Source organism: Pelodiscus sinensis, chromosome 17 (assembly GCF_052426305.1).
Source record: "Pelodiscus sinensis isolate ZL-2025 chromosome 17, ASM5242630v1, whole genome shotgun sequence".
Classification (NCBI taxonomy): Eukaryota; Metazoa; Chordata; order Testudines; family Trionychidae; genus Pelodiscus; species Pelodiscus sinensis.
The window spans coordinates 30,115,654-30,131,489 of record NC_143068.1 but is presented as its reverse complement, the minus strand read 5'-3'; the positions used below and the strand labels follow the sequence as shown (position 1 = coordinate 30,131,489).

The 15,836-nt window shown below is 51.5% G+C and overlaps 1 protein-coding gene across 2 annotated transcripts in view; it reads left to right on the top strand.

Moving 5' to 3' along the window:
• LOC102447528 (peroxidasin homolog) overlaps positions 1 to 15,410 on the top strand; it is an 86,125-nt gene extending 70,715 nt beyond the window's left edge. Inside the window, exons 15-23 of one of the 2 annotated variants that reach the window (XM_075901031.2) lie at positions 669 to 777; positions 1,527 to 1,684; positions 2,986 to 4,489; positions 5,163 to 5,297; positions 7,494 to 7,702; positions 8,221 to 8,335; positions 9,703 to 9,796; positions 10,329 to 10,445; positions 11,377 to 15,410. In XM_075901031.2, the coding sequence (XP_075757146.2) occupies positions 669 to 777; positions 1,527 to 1,684; positions 2,986 to 4,489; positions 5,163 to 5,297; positions 7,494 to 7,702; positions 8,221 to 8,335; positions 9,703 to 9,796; positions 10,329 to 10,424 (2,420 nt within the window). In that variant the 3' untranslated portion in view covers positions 10,425 to 10,445; positions 11,377 to 15,410. Of the gene's footprint in view, positions 1 to 668; positions 778 to 1,526; positions 1,685 to 2,985; positions 4,490 to 5,162; positions 5,298 to 7,493; positions 7,703 to 8,220; positions 8,336 to 9,702; positions 9,797 to 10,221; positions 10,446 to 11,376 lie in introns of those variants that run through there. The other variant, XM_075901030.2, reaches the window with a different exon arrangement.
• The last annotated feature ends 426 nt before the right edge of the window (positions 15,411 to 15,836 follow it).

The window sequence follows — 15,836 nt, the reverse complement described above, 5'->3', positions numbered from 1 at the left end:
GTCTGACTCTGCAGGGCATCAGGAGTGCTTCCATCTAGCTAGTGCGGCTAAGCACAGCAGTGAGGCTGTGGCCGCATGGGCTAGTTATTTACACACATACCCAGGGTCCCAGGCAGGCTTGTAGACGGGGAACAAGCCTGTGCCTCTGCCCATGCTGCTGCTTCACTGCTGGGTTTGAGCAAGCTAACTGGATTAAAGCTAGCTCAGGTATGTCTACATGGGATACAATCACAACTCCCGATTACAGTGTAGACGTACCCTTTCAGAATCAGGTTTCTGAAGCGCATCCTTAGCAGCTCATGTTAAAAAAACTCATTTTTTCCAAGAACATGCCTGTTTAATACGTTCTTTAGAAGATCTGTAAACATGAAATCAGAGCAACTACAGTTGAAGTACCTTCTGATTAACTGTATGCAAGTGAATGTTCACATGCCAAAATCTTGGGGTGCTCCCGTAAGTCTAAGAGGGCAAGCTGTCATCCTTCTGTGTGGTCTTTTATATACCATGATTATATGGCAGTGATTTCAGTTCATAACTATCCTGCAAACTGACACACAAAGCTACCCAAAGTTGTCTACAAAGGCACCTGGCAGAGGAGTTCTAAACAAAGTAAAACAAAGTAAAACGAAGTCATTTAATTTCCTCATTCTCTCTTGATTCCTTGACAGCCACGGATGTAGGTCGGAGTGGTGACACCTTTGTAGCCTCATCGATACAAGAAGCCATCAGCAGTGTTGACCATGCTATCAATTCAACGCGCACTGAGCTGTTTAGCAAGTAAGCCTGCTCGGGGATGAGGTCTGAGATGCAAAAGCAGTTTGAGATCAGAAACATATTGGGTGGAGATGCTGAAAAGGCGTGCATTATTCTTCGTTGCTTTGATCCTATCTCAGGTTTCTGGTGACCCATGCTAGTAAACGTAGCTCAGTAGCAGAGTAAAAATTTATACCAGGAAGACCAGGGAATTGTCTTTCAAAGGAACCTCATCTTTCAAGTCTGTTGAGACTGAGCCAAGTCTTTTTGTAGGAGACAACACAACTGTACAAGGGATGGGATTGCAATCTTGAGTCAGAACATGCAAGGATTTAGAGATCTGCAGTCAGCATATAAAAGCAGATTTTGATCAGTAGAGCAGGCCAAAAAGTGGCTTTAGAGTAAATGGAAATTTCATTTTAATTGAACATTTTAGGGGTTTGTAGGAAAACCAAAAATTGTGGGCCTTAAATGAAAATGTGATGGCGTTCAGGTGCCAAAACCTCAAATATTTTATGTTTTCAGGTGTGGGGGGGAGGTAATTATGCAAATGTTCATCAATCTTGGGGGGGATGGAGGTGGAATTCTTCCCTGATCAGCCCTAACAAGCAGAGAAGTTGGATCACTAACACAAACTACTTGTTGTGGTACCTCTGCTGAATAGGTCTAGACTGTGACGCATGGTGCCTGAAATATCTTGTGAACATCAGAGAAATATTAATTTCTGTAATCAAGTGTCATTTGTAGCCCATTTTTTTAATTTTCTGAAACAGACGACCCAAAACTCCCAATGACTTGCTGGCACTCTTCCGTTACCCCCGAGACCCTTACACCATTGAAACAGCACGGGCTGGTGAGATCTTTGAAAGGACGTTGCAGCTGATCCAAGACCATGTCCAGCAGGGATTGATCGTGGACATGAATGGTACAGGTATGAGAACTAATTTCTGATCTGAAAGTGGACCATCAGGAAATTCACAGGTGTTAATAAACGATGACACCACAGGAGAAAGGTGGGAAGTCAGAACATTGCATGAAAAGTCCAAACCCTGAAGTGTCAGTAAGTGGAAAAACAAATGGTCCAGGATCCAACACCAGTGTTTAACTCTGCCCCTTACCCTGACCATCTTCTTCCATTCAGCTTTCAACTACAGCATATAATGCCCCGCAGAGTGTGGAAACATGGCCAGAAGTTAAGTCCTAGGCTCACTTGCCCACTCTACTACAGACTTCTTGCATGACCTACAGCAACTCAGGTCTGGTCTACGTTTCGTATTTAGATCAACCAACCACATGTCTCAGGACTCTGAAAAAAATCACCCTCTTCCGAGATGTAACTAAGCTGACCTAAGTTCTGGAGTAGACCTGGGAAGGTGAATGGAAGAATTCTTTCATCACCGTCACTATTGCCGATGAAGGTGGTGGATTTACTACAGGTTGAACCTCTCTAGTCCGACTCCTGTAGGACCTGAGAATTTGCTGGACCACAGGATTGTCTAGCAGCATTGCCAACACTTCCACAGAGCACTGGGCTCTTACAACACATTTCAGGGTCAATTCGAGCTAAATAACAACCCAGGACACTGAGAGCCAGGACTGGTGGCTGTAAACAAACTTTATGGGACCGCGGGAAACTTGGACACAACCATGATAGGTGGACATCTGGATGTTGCCAGACCAGAGAGTGCCGGACTAGAGAAATTCAACCTGTACGGCGATGGAAAAACCCTTTCCGTTGAGTTCGACTGCAGCGGAGTAGCTGCTGTGATACTGGTGTTCCTCATATAGTGTGGACACGGCTCCGGTCTGACTCTGCCTCAGTTCCTCACTTGTCAAGTGGGGATAGTGCTGTCCCACTCCACAGATTATGGAGGGCTCAGAGGGCAGCTGCATAATTACAATACGGACTTAACAACAAACCAAACATGCTAATTAGAGCCTGGGAACCAGGCCCACCCTCATGGCATGGCCCAGTCACCACCACATCTCACATTATCCTTTGTCATGTTCATCAAACCCTGCCTCCATCCAACACTCCATGCTGGGGCCATTCACACACTATTCACCTTCCCACAATCCCTCACAGACCCTGCACCTCACCTGCAGGCCAGCTATCAAACTGGCCTTGTCCACCCTGAGAATACTGATGATGGACCCCAAGTAGCCCGGGTGTAAGGTGGCAGGGGCGTGTGTCTACAGTGGCCCTGCACTAATGTATGGCTTCCCTCTCAGGCTACCGTTACAACGACCTGGTCTCCCCTCGGTACCTGAACGTGATCGCCAACCTGTCCGGCTGCTCTGCCCACCGCCGCACTCCCAACTGCTCCGACATCTGTTTTCACAAGCAGTACAGGACCCACGATGGCTCCTGCAACAATCTCCAACACCCCATGTGGGGGGCGTCCCTCACGGCCTTCCAGCGCCTCCTCAAACCAGCCTACCAGAATGGCTTTAACCTGCCCCGGGGCTTTTCCTTGGCGGAAGACTCTAGGGAGCTGCCCCTGCCGCTGCCTCGTCTTGTCTCTACAGCCATGATAGGGACAGAAACCATCACCCCCGACGACCAGTTCACACACATGCTCATGCAGTGGGGCCAGTTTCTGGACCACGACCTGGACCAGACGGTGGCCGCCATCAGCATGTCGCGGTTCTCGGATGGGGCCCCCTGCAGTGAAGTGTGTACCAACGACCCGCCGTGCTTCTCGGTCGTGATCCCGGAGAACGACCCCCGGGTGAAAAACGGACGCTGCATGTTCTTCGTCCGCTCCAGCCCTGTGTGCGGCAGCGGGATGACCTCCCTGCTGATGAACTCTGTCTACGCCAGGGAGCAGATCAACCACCTGACCTCGTACATCGACGCCTCTAACGTCTATGGCAGCTCAGAGCAGGAGTCTCGGGAGCTGAGGAACTTGAGCAGCCAGAGGGGGCTGCTGAAACAAGGGCAGGTGGTGCCCAGCTCGGGAAAACACCTGCTCCCATTTGCAGTGGGGCCACCCACCGAGTGCATGAGGGACGAGAACGAGAGCCCTGTGCCATGCTTCCTGGCAGGCGATCACCGTGCCAATGAGCAGCTAGGCCTCACGGCCATGCACACCCTCTGGTTCCGGGAGCACAACCGCCTTGCCACCGAGCTGCGGGCCCTGAATCCCCACTGGGATGGGGACACGCTCTACCACGAGGCGCGCAAAATTGTGGGCGCCCAGATGCAGCACATCACCTACACACACTGGCTCCCCAAGGTCCTCGGAGAAGCCGGCATGAAGGTGCTGGGGGAGTACAAAGGCTACGATCCCAATGTCAACGCCGGAATCCTCAATGCCTTCGCCACGGCGGCCTTCCGGTTCGGACACACGCTGATAAACCCCATCCTGTATCGGCTGAACGAAACTTTCCAGCCCATACGCCAAGGCCACGTCCCCCTCCACAAGGCTTTCTTCTCCCCTTTCCGGATCACCCAGGAAGGTGGAATCGACCCCCTCCTCCGTGGTCTGTTCGGGGTCCCTGGGAAAATGCGGGTCCCCTCTGAGCTCCTGAACATGGAGCTCACAGAAAAGCTTTTCTCCATGGCACACTCGGTCTCGCTGGATCTGGCAGCCATCAACATCCAGAGGGGGAGGGACCATGGCATCCCGCCCTACAATGACTTCAGGGTCTTCTGCAATCTCACGTCTGCCCAGGAGTTTGAAGACCTCAGGAATGAGATCCAAAACCTGGAGATCAGGGAAAAGCTCAGGAGGTACTGTGGCTTGGACCATGCTATCAGTTTACCGATAATATTAACCTCCCCTTGCACCTGTCAACTGATCTGCTGTGCTGTGGTGGGATTCGGAAACCAGGGTGAGGGCCACGGTATAATAACTAAACTAAGTGAGCCATCCTTTACTTCCCATACCCATACTTGGTATGTCACTCTTTGGGCATCAACCTGAATCCCTGGTAGCTATTTGCTAAGGCCACGTCTCCACTTGATCAGTCTTCTGGTGTTTGATTTAGTGGATCTAGTAAGGACTTGCTAAATCAAATGCTAAACCAAATGCTAAGGGGTGCACCCACTCGGCACCTCCTCCTCACGAGGAGTAAAGGAAGCCAACAGGAGCATTGGCTCCCATCGACCTCCCACTGTGAAGACGGCTTGGCTTAAGGTATGTCGACTCCAACTACGTTGTTTACGTTGCGTACCTTAAGTCGACCTTCCAGTCTAGTATAGACCTGGCCTAAGACTAAACTGCCTGCTGTCTATCTTGATTACTACTCCTTATTGCTGAGTTAGACCTTCCCGTCTGTCGTCTAGGTGGCTCACAATAGCTACGGTCCAAATGTTGTCCTCAATGGGTTCCTTGCACAGGACGGCAGCTGAGATTGCTCTCCATCCTTTGACAGTCTTTCCCTTTTTGCCTCTCACTGTGCAGTTTGTACGGGACTACCAAAAACATTGACTTGTTTCCAGCCCTGATGGTGGAAGATCTTGTCCCCGGGACCAGAGTTGGACCAACCCTGATGTGCCTGTTAGCAACGCAGTTCCGCAGACTCCGAGATGGGGATAGGTAGCATCAACTCCAATCAAACCAGAGCCCCCCATATGCACTTTGGGGAGATCACTCCTCCTGGGGAGGGACATGAAAGGGCAATTCCTGATTTCCGTGGGGTGCAAGGGAACTGTGATGGTTCCTTGGGAAGGGGAATCAGAAGGAAGGTCAGGCTCAGTTCTCTTCCCTGCTGCATATTGGCTCAGTGACAATACAGGCATTGTACTAACTAGGGGTATGTCTAGACTGCATCCCTCTGTCGGCAGAGGGATGCAGATTAGGCAGGTCAACATTGCAAATGAGGCAGGGATATAAATATCCCGTACCTAATTTGCATAACAATGGCCGCTACGTTTTGCCGACTCAGCACTTTGTCAGCAAAAAGTGGCAGTCTAGAGGGGGATCTGTCAAGAAAGAAAGCCTTTTTCGACAGATCCCTTATGCCTCCTACAAGGAGGTTTACAGGATCTGTCGAAAAAGGCTTTCTTTCTCGACAGATCCCCTTCTAGACTGCCGCTTTTTGCCGACAAAGTGCTGAGTCGGCAAAACGCAGTGGCTGTTTTTATGCAAATTAGGTGTGGGATATTTAAATCCCTGCTTCATTTGCAATGTCGACCTGCCTAATCTGCATCCTGCTGCCGACAGAGTCTAGACATACCCTAGGGCAGTGCAGGCATGGCATTCTGCTCTTAGTTAAAGATTCATTCACTTGGGGCTTCTTTGGTACTTTCCAGGTTTTTAAGTGGTATCACCTGCTGTCTCTGACATGGGAATGCTGGAAAAGTCAGGGTGTAGGGGCAGGGCTGGGAGCCTAATTCTGGGTGGATTGGTGCATGGGATGTCCGTAGTGCCAGAGAGCCCTCTGGGTACCTGCAGAAAGAATGCAGGCAGGAGGCGTGGGAGCCAGGGGCTTCGCCATGCTAACCCGCAACGCTAGAGCTATGCAGTTCTGAGCTTGCCGTGGGAGGAACAGATTTTTCTAGTCATCCCATAGGGGCTGTGTCCAGACTCAGGGGTTTTTTCGGGAAAAGTAGCCTTTTCCCGAAAAAACTTCCCCTGCGTCCAGACTCAAGCCGCGTTCTTTCGAAATTATTTCGAAAGAACGCGGCTTTTCTTTTGATGGCGGTAAACCTCGTTTCACGAGGAAGAACGCCTTCTTTCGAAAGTTCCTCTTTCGAAAGAAGGCGTTCTTCAATGTAAATAGGGCTTCCTCGAAAGAGAGCATCCAGACTCGCTGGGTGCTCTCTTTCGAAAAAGCGGATTGCTCTTTCGAAAGATCCGCCTGCAGTCTAGACGCGATCTTTCGAAAGAGGCTCTTTCGAAAGATGCTTTCGAAAGAGCCTCTTTCGAAAGAAGCCTGCAGTCTAGACATAGCCAGGGAGGGGGAGGGTGGGACTGGAGGAGCTGCCCTTTAGAGCCCGTGAGACTTTCAGACTTCTTGAATACTGCATGCAGATGGGATCGCCTCATCTCACAAAAGCACTGGAAGAAGTTCCAAAAAGGGAAACAAAAATGATGAGGGGGTTGGAAACAGCTGCTTTATGAAGAGAGTTTACAAAGACTGGGACTTTTCAGCTAGAAAAGAGGAGACTAAGGGGGGATAGGATAGAGGTCTATGAAATCATGAGTGGTGTGCAGAGAGTGAAGAAGAAAAATTGATTTACTTGTTTCCATAACATAAGAACGAGGGGTCACCAAATGAAATTAATAGGTTGCAGATTTAAAACAAACAAAAGGAAGTTTTTCTTCACACAGAGCACAGTCAATCTGTGGAACTCCTTGCCAGAGGATGTTGTGAAGACCTGGACTTTAACAGGGGTTTAAAAAGAACTAGATAAATTAATGGAGGATAGGTGCATCAAAGGCTACTAGCAAGGAAGGGTAGGGTAGTGTCCCTAGCCTCTGTTTGTAGAGGCTGGAAATGGATGAGCAGAGAGGGATCACTTGATGATTCCCTGTTTTGTTCATTCCCTCTGGCACACCTGGCGTTGGCCACCGTCGGAAGACAGGACACTGGCTACATGGACCTTTGGTCTGACCCAGTCTGGCCGTTCTTATGTTCTTAAACTCAAGTCCACTTAAGTCACAAACTAATCTCAAGTCCTGAAATGCAGATACATGTGCCCTACCCATTGCACAGCCCTGCCTTGCCTTTCCTCACCTGCCCTACTGCTTGTTCGCCTTGGTGATTCTGTGTGTCACAATCCCACGTAGGTTCTGGTATGGGAATCCCGGAGTCTTCACCTCGGCCCAGGTGACTCAGATAAGGCAGACGTCGCTGGCTCGCATCATCTGCGACAACAGCGACCATGTCCAACAGCTCCAGAGGGATGTGTTCCGGGTGGCACCCTACCCCCAGGGCATGGTCAGCTGCGAGGAGATCCCGGCGGTCGATCTTCGCATGTGGCAGGACTGCTGTGAAGGTGGGCACAGAGCCGCGGTAGTGCCAGTCAGCACACGGGTTCAGGCTGGGATGAATCCCTGTTACGCGGTCTCTCTCTGAGGCCAAAAGCTCCCGTTGGCTTCCCTTACTCCTCTCAAATGGAGGAGTACCGGACGCTGGTGCCCTCGGCAGGCCCGCCTCCCTCCAGCATGTCAGAGGAAGGAGGGGCCATGGTCCGCCACACTCCACGACCTCACTCCTCCTCTGACATGGGGGGGGCTGCACTTCTAAGTGGCAGTGGGGAGGGGGGGAAGAGTCGGGGTGCCGAGCTGGCTCCCTGATGCTCTCACCCCGTATTGCATGGGGCTCCAGCTGTGGAGAGGTTCCAACTCCATGCACTTGGGCAGCGGAACACCCCAACTCAGAGCTGCTTGATGGAACTGGGAGAGCTGCATAGATGATGATGGTTGAGGCTAGGGGGGTGAGGGAGAATTCAAGCCAAAATGGCCGGGCTTGCAGACTGAGCATCCCTCCAAACTCTCCTTTCCCTTCCTCCAGACTGCAGAACACGGGGGCAGTTCAATGCTCTTTCTCAGCGATTCCGGAGCAAGAGATCTCCCGGCTTCAGCTACCCAGAAGAAAACCCTTCTAAGAACAACCCGGCTGCACCAAGGTGCGGTACCTCTTCCACTTTCCCCTTCCCTTTGTCTAGTGTCAGGAAGGTTTTAATTTTCTGAGAATCCACACATGTGACCATCTGAAATCTGCCAGCCCGAGCTGAGGACTAGACTGCAAAAATATTTGCAAAATGAAATATATCAAACTAAAAGACTTATCTGGTGTTGCCCATGGCTGGCCTGGAGCCCCATGGGTGATGGCTGCTCCTTAGGGGCACCCCAGGATGGTGGGGGCTGTGCTGCAGCCAGTGGTTCCTCCCTGCAGTTGGCACATCTGCTGCCTCCTTGTGGTCATTCATCAGTATAACAGTCCCTGCTCTCACTCCCCTCCCTTTGTGTTTGATGTGAAACAATCACATTCTACGCATGTCCCCTTGTCCTGGCCCAACCAACCCCTGACCTTGCTTTAAGTTAGGATACGAGGAAGCTGCCTACCAAACATGATGGTCCTCGCTGTTACTATTTAGGAGGAATTCTTGAACAAACAGACTCAAAGGCAGATGGACACACAGACCAATGCATAAACTCTCTCAAGCATATAGTCCATTCTACATGGCTGTATAAACGGGTGTGTGGAGAGTGCTGGATTTCTGCCCTGATGAGAGCTAGGGTGCTGTTTCAGAAACAATGATCGTGCACAAATACTAATTCGGAGGCTCATCCAAAGTCCATTGGGAATCTTTCCGTTAATTTTAATGGGTATTGGATCCGGGTCTTGTATTATTGACAGTAAATATGCAGGTGTTTTGTGCTGCTCCTTTCCTGTGAAGTGTCATCGCTGGTGAGAGCAGAGTGACAACAAGAGATAATGAGCATTGTAGGGGCAGATTTTCAAAAGCTCACAGGTCTAAGGACCAGCCAGGAAAAAAAATCTGCTGTTGCACATCTAATCAGTCCGTGGATTCACCACAGTGGGTTTGCACGCTCAGTCATGGTAAGTGACCGTGCAAATTAGGCAAAGCTACACGGACATTTCACCAGTGACTCTTGGCTCACGAACCATTGAGAATCAGACATCTGCTTTAGAAAAGCAGGAATATTAAACCCAGAGCCTGACCGCACAGCCTGGGTCACACTTTTCTGGAGAGATCCCCGCAAAACTGTTCCGCATCCAAGGAATGCGTTTGCTCTTCCTTTTGCAGAAGAGCAAACGTGCTCTTTTAGAAGCCCCGTGTTCCTCGTTCCACAAGGAGTCAGGGGGCTTCCTAAACCAGGGGGGTTGTCCGACATTTGGTCCAGTCTAGATGGGAAAAGAATCGGAAAAAGATGTAGTCTAGCCGTACCCTTAGATACCCATGTAGTGCGGAAACTCAAGAGCGCATGTTGTCACAACAGCCTTTGTGTTCTGTGCCCTTGCTTCCAGAAACGAAGAGCCTTCCCACAGCCGTTCTTCCCAGGAAGGCCTGGAGTCCTTTGTGGCCCACCTGGAAAAAACCGTCTTGTCCCTACGGAAACAGGTAGGACTTCATATTGTACCAAGGCTCTTCCCCGACCCACGTGTGAACAGCATGGAAGTGCACTATATAAAGCTGTGAAGTGTGGTGGGTGTGGCTTTTTCCCTCCCTCAGATGTGGGAACGACCATCTGGGCAGGGGGGGAAGGTAGCTACAGGAGCTTGAGGGCAGCAGGAGGCAGGGGAGGGCAAAGCAGGGCTGGTAGGAGATTCTTGCTGCCGGGGGTTCACGTTTCTCAGATTCCAACCTAGAGCCCAGAGGTCCACCCTCACCTCTCGCAGGAGACTGCCCAGCCTTCTGAAGCACCCCAGAATAGTACTCACTCGTAGTGTCCCTCTGCTTCCGCCGAGGCCCAGGCAGGCAGAGGCCTGGACACATTGCCCTCGGGAATGGGACTGAAACATTAACCAGCCTCCTTCTAATCTCAGGGTGCCCTTAAGCGTGGGGAGTGCAGGCTGCAGAGTTTTGGGTGGGGAGAGGAGCTCCGAGCATTCCCCGCCTGGCAGCTGGGGCTGTGTTTGTCCTGCTGTCCCAGGTGAGCGCCCTGGAAGGCCAGCTGCGGTGGCAGCAGAGACGCGTGGGCGAATACAGATGGGGGAAGAAGACTGGAGAGACGCGGAGAAAAAGATGACCAGCCTTCTGCTAACGCGAGGTCAGAGCATGGCTGCTGGAGAAGGTGCAGGGGAGCCCAGATAGACAAACACCAGACTCTATTATTTCTGTGATTGTAGCACCTCGGAGCTCTACACCGTGGTAGATGCTCTACAAAGAGAATGAAAAGACACAAAGAACTTACACCCTACGTACTGCATGGGGGTTGAATTCACCAGCATCCTCCGGGATGCCCCCCAATCTCACAGTCCCAAGGGATCTCTAGAAGGCCTTGGGGGGATCTCAGAGCCAGATAGACAGAGAGATTTGTAGAGGCGGGTCCCCCTGTAACAAAGTCAGAGCGGGAGATTGGTGTTAGCCGGTGCACTAGTGTTCCTTCTCGTGTTAGCGGCCCTGGTAGCTACTTTTGCTCTCCCGTGTGTGCCCTCCACCCCGTCCCCTGTGTCCATGAGTGGGGGTGGCTGGTGGGCCCCCTTAGCAGCCGTTTGCCTGGGGAAAGCACCATGGCAATTCTCACACCCTTGAAGGAGACAAATAACGACCAGGCTGGCCGTGTGCCCCGTTTAAGAGGGGCACCTGCAGCCCATCCAAACCCTGATGTATGGAACACAAACAGGGACCCCCTACGCTGTGCTGCCAGTCCGGTACCCTAGGGCCAAGGGGACACAGGTTTCCCACCCACCCGGGAGCTCTCCTCTGCCAGGGGTCTGTGTTTGGGAAGGGTGAGGGTTAAACCAGGCTCCAGGTCCTGGAACAGCTGTGGTAGAGGACTGAAGGGGGAGCTGATACTTTAGAAGGTTCTGGAGCCTCTTTGCTTTGTTTGACAGGAGCTGGCAAGTTGTCGGTTGCACTGCGATAACAGCCAGAGGCTCCAGCCCCTTGGTGCCAGCTGCTGTACAAACCTGGAACAAAGAGATGAGCCCTGCCCCGAGGTGCTTACGATCCACCTAGTCTCTTTCCCTCCTCCCTAGGTTATTTCAGGTGATCTACACTTGACACTGCTCCCCTCCTAGCTGCTCTGCTCCACTCCAAGAGGGCCCCGACATGCCGGCCAATTAACAACGTTTCCCCCCCCCCACACACTGTGATGCCTCCTGTACTACTCCACCCCCGGCCAGCTGTGCTTCTGCTGGTTCCTGACTCTCCGCAGAGAGAGCTCCTGAACCTGAACTCTCCGTAGAGCTCCTGAACCATCTCCGCCCCCAAAGGTGTCCCTCCCAGCCTGCGAGCCTCTGCGCTGCCCTGCGTTCAGCCAGCAGACCGTCTGGCCGCCGCGTGCTCCTCGGAGGCTGCTTCCCACCCGCGGAGCCCACGCTCGGAAAGCAGGGCTGAGTTAAAACTGCTCCCATGTCTTCCTGCTCGGCGCTGTCCCTTCCACGGCGGATCCCCCATCGCAACGCATTGCCCAGCCCACCTGGGTCAGCAAGGGGTTGGAAAACCTGATCTCCCATTTCAATTAAAAAAAACCTCTTGTTCTGTAACGGAACAAATGCGTTTCAGGGACTGTGAAGCTGCGGCTGGCATAGCCTGCAATTCACATAAGAAACAAGTGAGAAGAAACCCCCCCATCCGCTGGGAATATTCCTCCCCTGCGGGATACGGAGTCGGAGGTCACAAGCATTGTCTTCGCTCCACCCGGCGCCCCCCAACCTTCCACCGCTGCACGTTGGACCCAAGTCTGTGTTTCCATTCATCTCCCAAGGCTTTTGGCTGGAAGATGCATTGACAGCGGCCATGTAACGGGACCTGACGCACAACCTTGGAGCATTAAACATCACATCCCTCTAGTTAACAGCCAGGAGGGGCTGTGCTGGGTGGGGAATGCTCGGTGCTGTATTTGATGCATTCACAAATGCAAAGTGTGGCGTGTATTTATTATTCCTAGGTGCTCCGCAGCTGAGCAAGAAATACGTAACCGGCTTTTGGAGCCTACTTTGGAGGTGCTTTTCCATGGTGCTATAATTTATACCCATGTGATTCCAGGACAGCCCAAAACTTGCAACACTCACGGGCAAATAGCTTTTGCTACGAACATCCTCGAGTCCTTCCTTGTTATCTCTGTTCTTTTTATCGTCCCTTTCTCCTTCTCTTTCTCGCCCTTGTATCCTCCCCCTTCCTGCGGTACAAGGCTCATAAACATTTACAGATATGCATATTCTTTTCTCTTCTTTTTAGGCCTGTTCTTGAACAGGGGAAGGGACCCAAAACAGATGTGATGTCCCTTTTAGGACTTGGAAGTTGTTCGAAAATCAAATAATGCTTGAACAGGGGACGGGAGTTTAATGAGAGAGTTTATCAGCTGTTCCTTGGTCTGACAAGGTGGGCAAAGCAAGGTTTTTTGTGGGCCCAGAAGTTGGCCAGATAAAAGACATTGCTCCACACACCTTGTCTCACTAATGTCCTGGGACCAACACGGTGACAGCGAGCCTTCATACATAGTTCTGTAGGCTTTTGAACGTGGAAGTGGGGCGGGGAGAGGCGGCTCTAAGTGGCCTTTTGACTTCTCCTACACTGGTAGAAATGAAGAATCTGGAGCAAATCCTCAGCTGCAGTAAATCGGCTACTGTCGCCTTTTGATTTAGGCCATCTGAGGAGCTGGCGCCATGGGACTGGACAGAGGTCAGAGGGAATCCCGTACTCCCTCTCTTTTTCAGCCAACAACAGCTGCACGCAGCCGTTCTTGAAAGCAGACAGGGAGACATGTGCTGAGGCCGACTGCTTCAGCTAAAATGCCTAAAGAAGCAGAGCGATGGTGGATTTTCTGCCTGATGCACATTGTTAAGGAGATTGGGGGTGGAGGAGAGCATAGGGAGGACATCAGAGTTGATGGAGGAATTTTATGCATATTCCATGGGATCATGTGGCATGTGTCCCTTTGCCCTATAGGTTGGAACCTCTTCCTTCCCTCCTGTCCCTTTGATTCCTGCTTTTCTGCTAGAAGAAAGAAAAGTGCCACTTGGTGAAACTCAAAAAATCTTTTCTCCGGGCTCTGGTGCTCATGAAGAGAACGTGTGCAGAGCAGTTTCTCAGGCCACGTTTACCCTGCAGCCGAAGCTCTGCTTGTGACATGCAGTTCCAGCTATGTAACAAACGTAGCTGGAGTCAACGTACCTTAAGCTGAGCTTTGGCGCTGGCCTCACAGTGGAAGGTCAATGGAATAATGCTCTTGTTGACTTCCCTGGCTCCGTGCGAGGAGTAGGAGTTCCGGAATTGACAAGGGCGCCCTCGGCGTTCGCTTGAGCGGGTCTTTACTAGACCCGCTCAATCGAATGCTGACATATCGATTGCTGAATCCTAATCTTCTCCAGAGGCCAGTCATGGCTTCAGGCCAAAGTAAGGCACATTTGCTGTGCTGTCTGGTAGGTAGGGGAGCAGCTGGTGTACATCCGTGGTTACATACCAACCAGTTCCCCCTTCCCCACAATTCCTATGCAGCAGCCTGGAATGACCCATCATGGAGCACAGCTCCACGGTAGATGGGGAGTGGACTCATGTTAGGTAGCACTTGTGGTGCTCAGAGTCTGTGCGGTGGGCCCAGATGTCCCTAAAATCTGATTGTTTGGAGGCAGAGAGTTTGGGCTTGCTCAGAATCTTGGACAGCATCCCTGAGCCATGTAATGTGCTCACCTTGCTTTGCTACCCCGAGGGGTTTGCCTCAGTGGCGCTTCCTGGGCTCTGACAGCTGCCCTCTGGGGTGGCTGCGAAACAGGAGTTGCCTCTGGATGTTTCACAGGAAACCACAGTGTGATCTCCCCATGCGTCACCTCGAGACCTTGTGCTCCTCACACAAAGTGAATTTACCCACCAGATGAACTCCTGGGTGGATTTTGGCCCTCGACATCCATGAAGTTACAACGTGTGTGTGTGTGTGTGTGTGTGTGTGTGTGTGTGTGTGTGTGTGTGTGTGTGTGTGTGTGTGTGTTCAGTGCTCATGCTTCTGAGCTTGTGTTCTCAGGAGGCCAATCACACTGGACTCTGATCCCTGCCCATGTCACTCAGGAACCTGTGCGCCTCCCTTCCTCCCCTCCCCCGCTTTGAGCAGCCTTGTGGACTCTGGAACCACGGTCCATACAGTTGAAGGCCAGAAGGCGCTGTTGTGATTATGGGTCTGGCCTCCTGACCTGCCCCAGTGCGATAGAACATCCAGCGTGCAAGTCACCACCTGGCTGCTGCAGAATAAAGGGGGGGGTAGGGTGTCAAGGTGTTTGCCAAATTCCTTTCCCCCCAACCCTCCTAAATTGCACAAGGCTCCAAGCAGCCCCTCTGAAAGGCTGGTGCTATAGACCACACCCTCAACAGCTGCCAATCCTCATCGCTCCACTGACTAAGGCGCTAGCCCTGGGCTTTTTGCCGCTCATGTTTGTAAGTCAGTGAGTGGAGGGTGATTTGCAACCTTAGGGAGTGGAGCCGGATAGGCAATAAAACAGCAGTGGTTTACCAGGGGTTAGCCCCTGCTGGGCCATTTCTGCCCAGCACCTCCACACGTACGGGAGATCGCAGCTCCCATTGGCTGGGAATGGCGATCCGGGGCCAATGGGAGCAGTGTTCTCCCCTAGCAGTGGAGGCACAGTAAATACTAGCCCTGGCAGACCGGATCTGCCCACAGGCCGGTATTTGCCCAGCACTGGATTGGAGGATTGGCTACCCAAGGGGTGTGAAGTTTAAGGAATGTGCCTTTATAATATATCCAGGTAAGTAGACGGCTCTCGTGACCACAGTATCTAAATGGTTCCTGTGAGTCAAAAGACGCAAAACCTTGGCAGATCCAATTCCTACAGCCTAACTCCAGTGGAAAGAAAAATTGAGATCTAGACAAAAGAGAGCGGTTTTCAGTTACATTTATAACAATCTGAATTTTGTTGAAGTGACCTTAAGCTGACCACCTACATGGTCTAGTTTTGCCACTTAATTGAACATTACCGCTTAGGCTCTCCGGATTAGTCATCTAGGGTATGTCTAGACTACATGCCTCTGTCACCAGAGGCATATAAATTAGACATACCGACATAGTCAATGAAGCCGGGATTTAAATATCCCGGGCTTCATTAAAATAAAAATGGCCACCGCGCTGTGCCGGCTCAGCTGATCATCGGCACAGTGCGGCAGTCAAGACGCGGATCGGTCGACAGGAAATGCCTTTGTCAACCGCTCCCTTATGTCTCGTGAAACGAGGTTTACAGGAGCGGCCAACAAAGGCGTTCCCTGTCGATCGATCTGCATCTTGACTGCCACGCTTTGCTGACGATCAGCTGAGCCGGCACAGCGCGGTGGCCGTTTTTATTTTAATGAAGCCAGGGGTATTTAAATCCCGGCGTCATTGACTATGTCGGAATGTCTAATCTACATGCCTCTGGTAACAGAGGCATGTAGTCTAGACATACCCTTAAAGTTTACCATGTAGGTGTTGTGAGCCTCTGAAGTAGCTGAGACC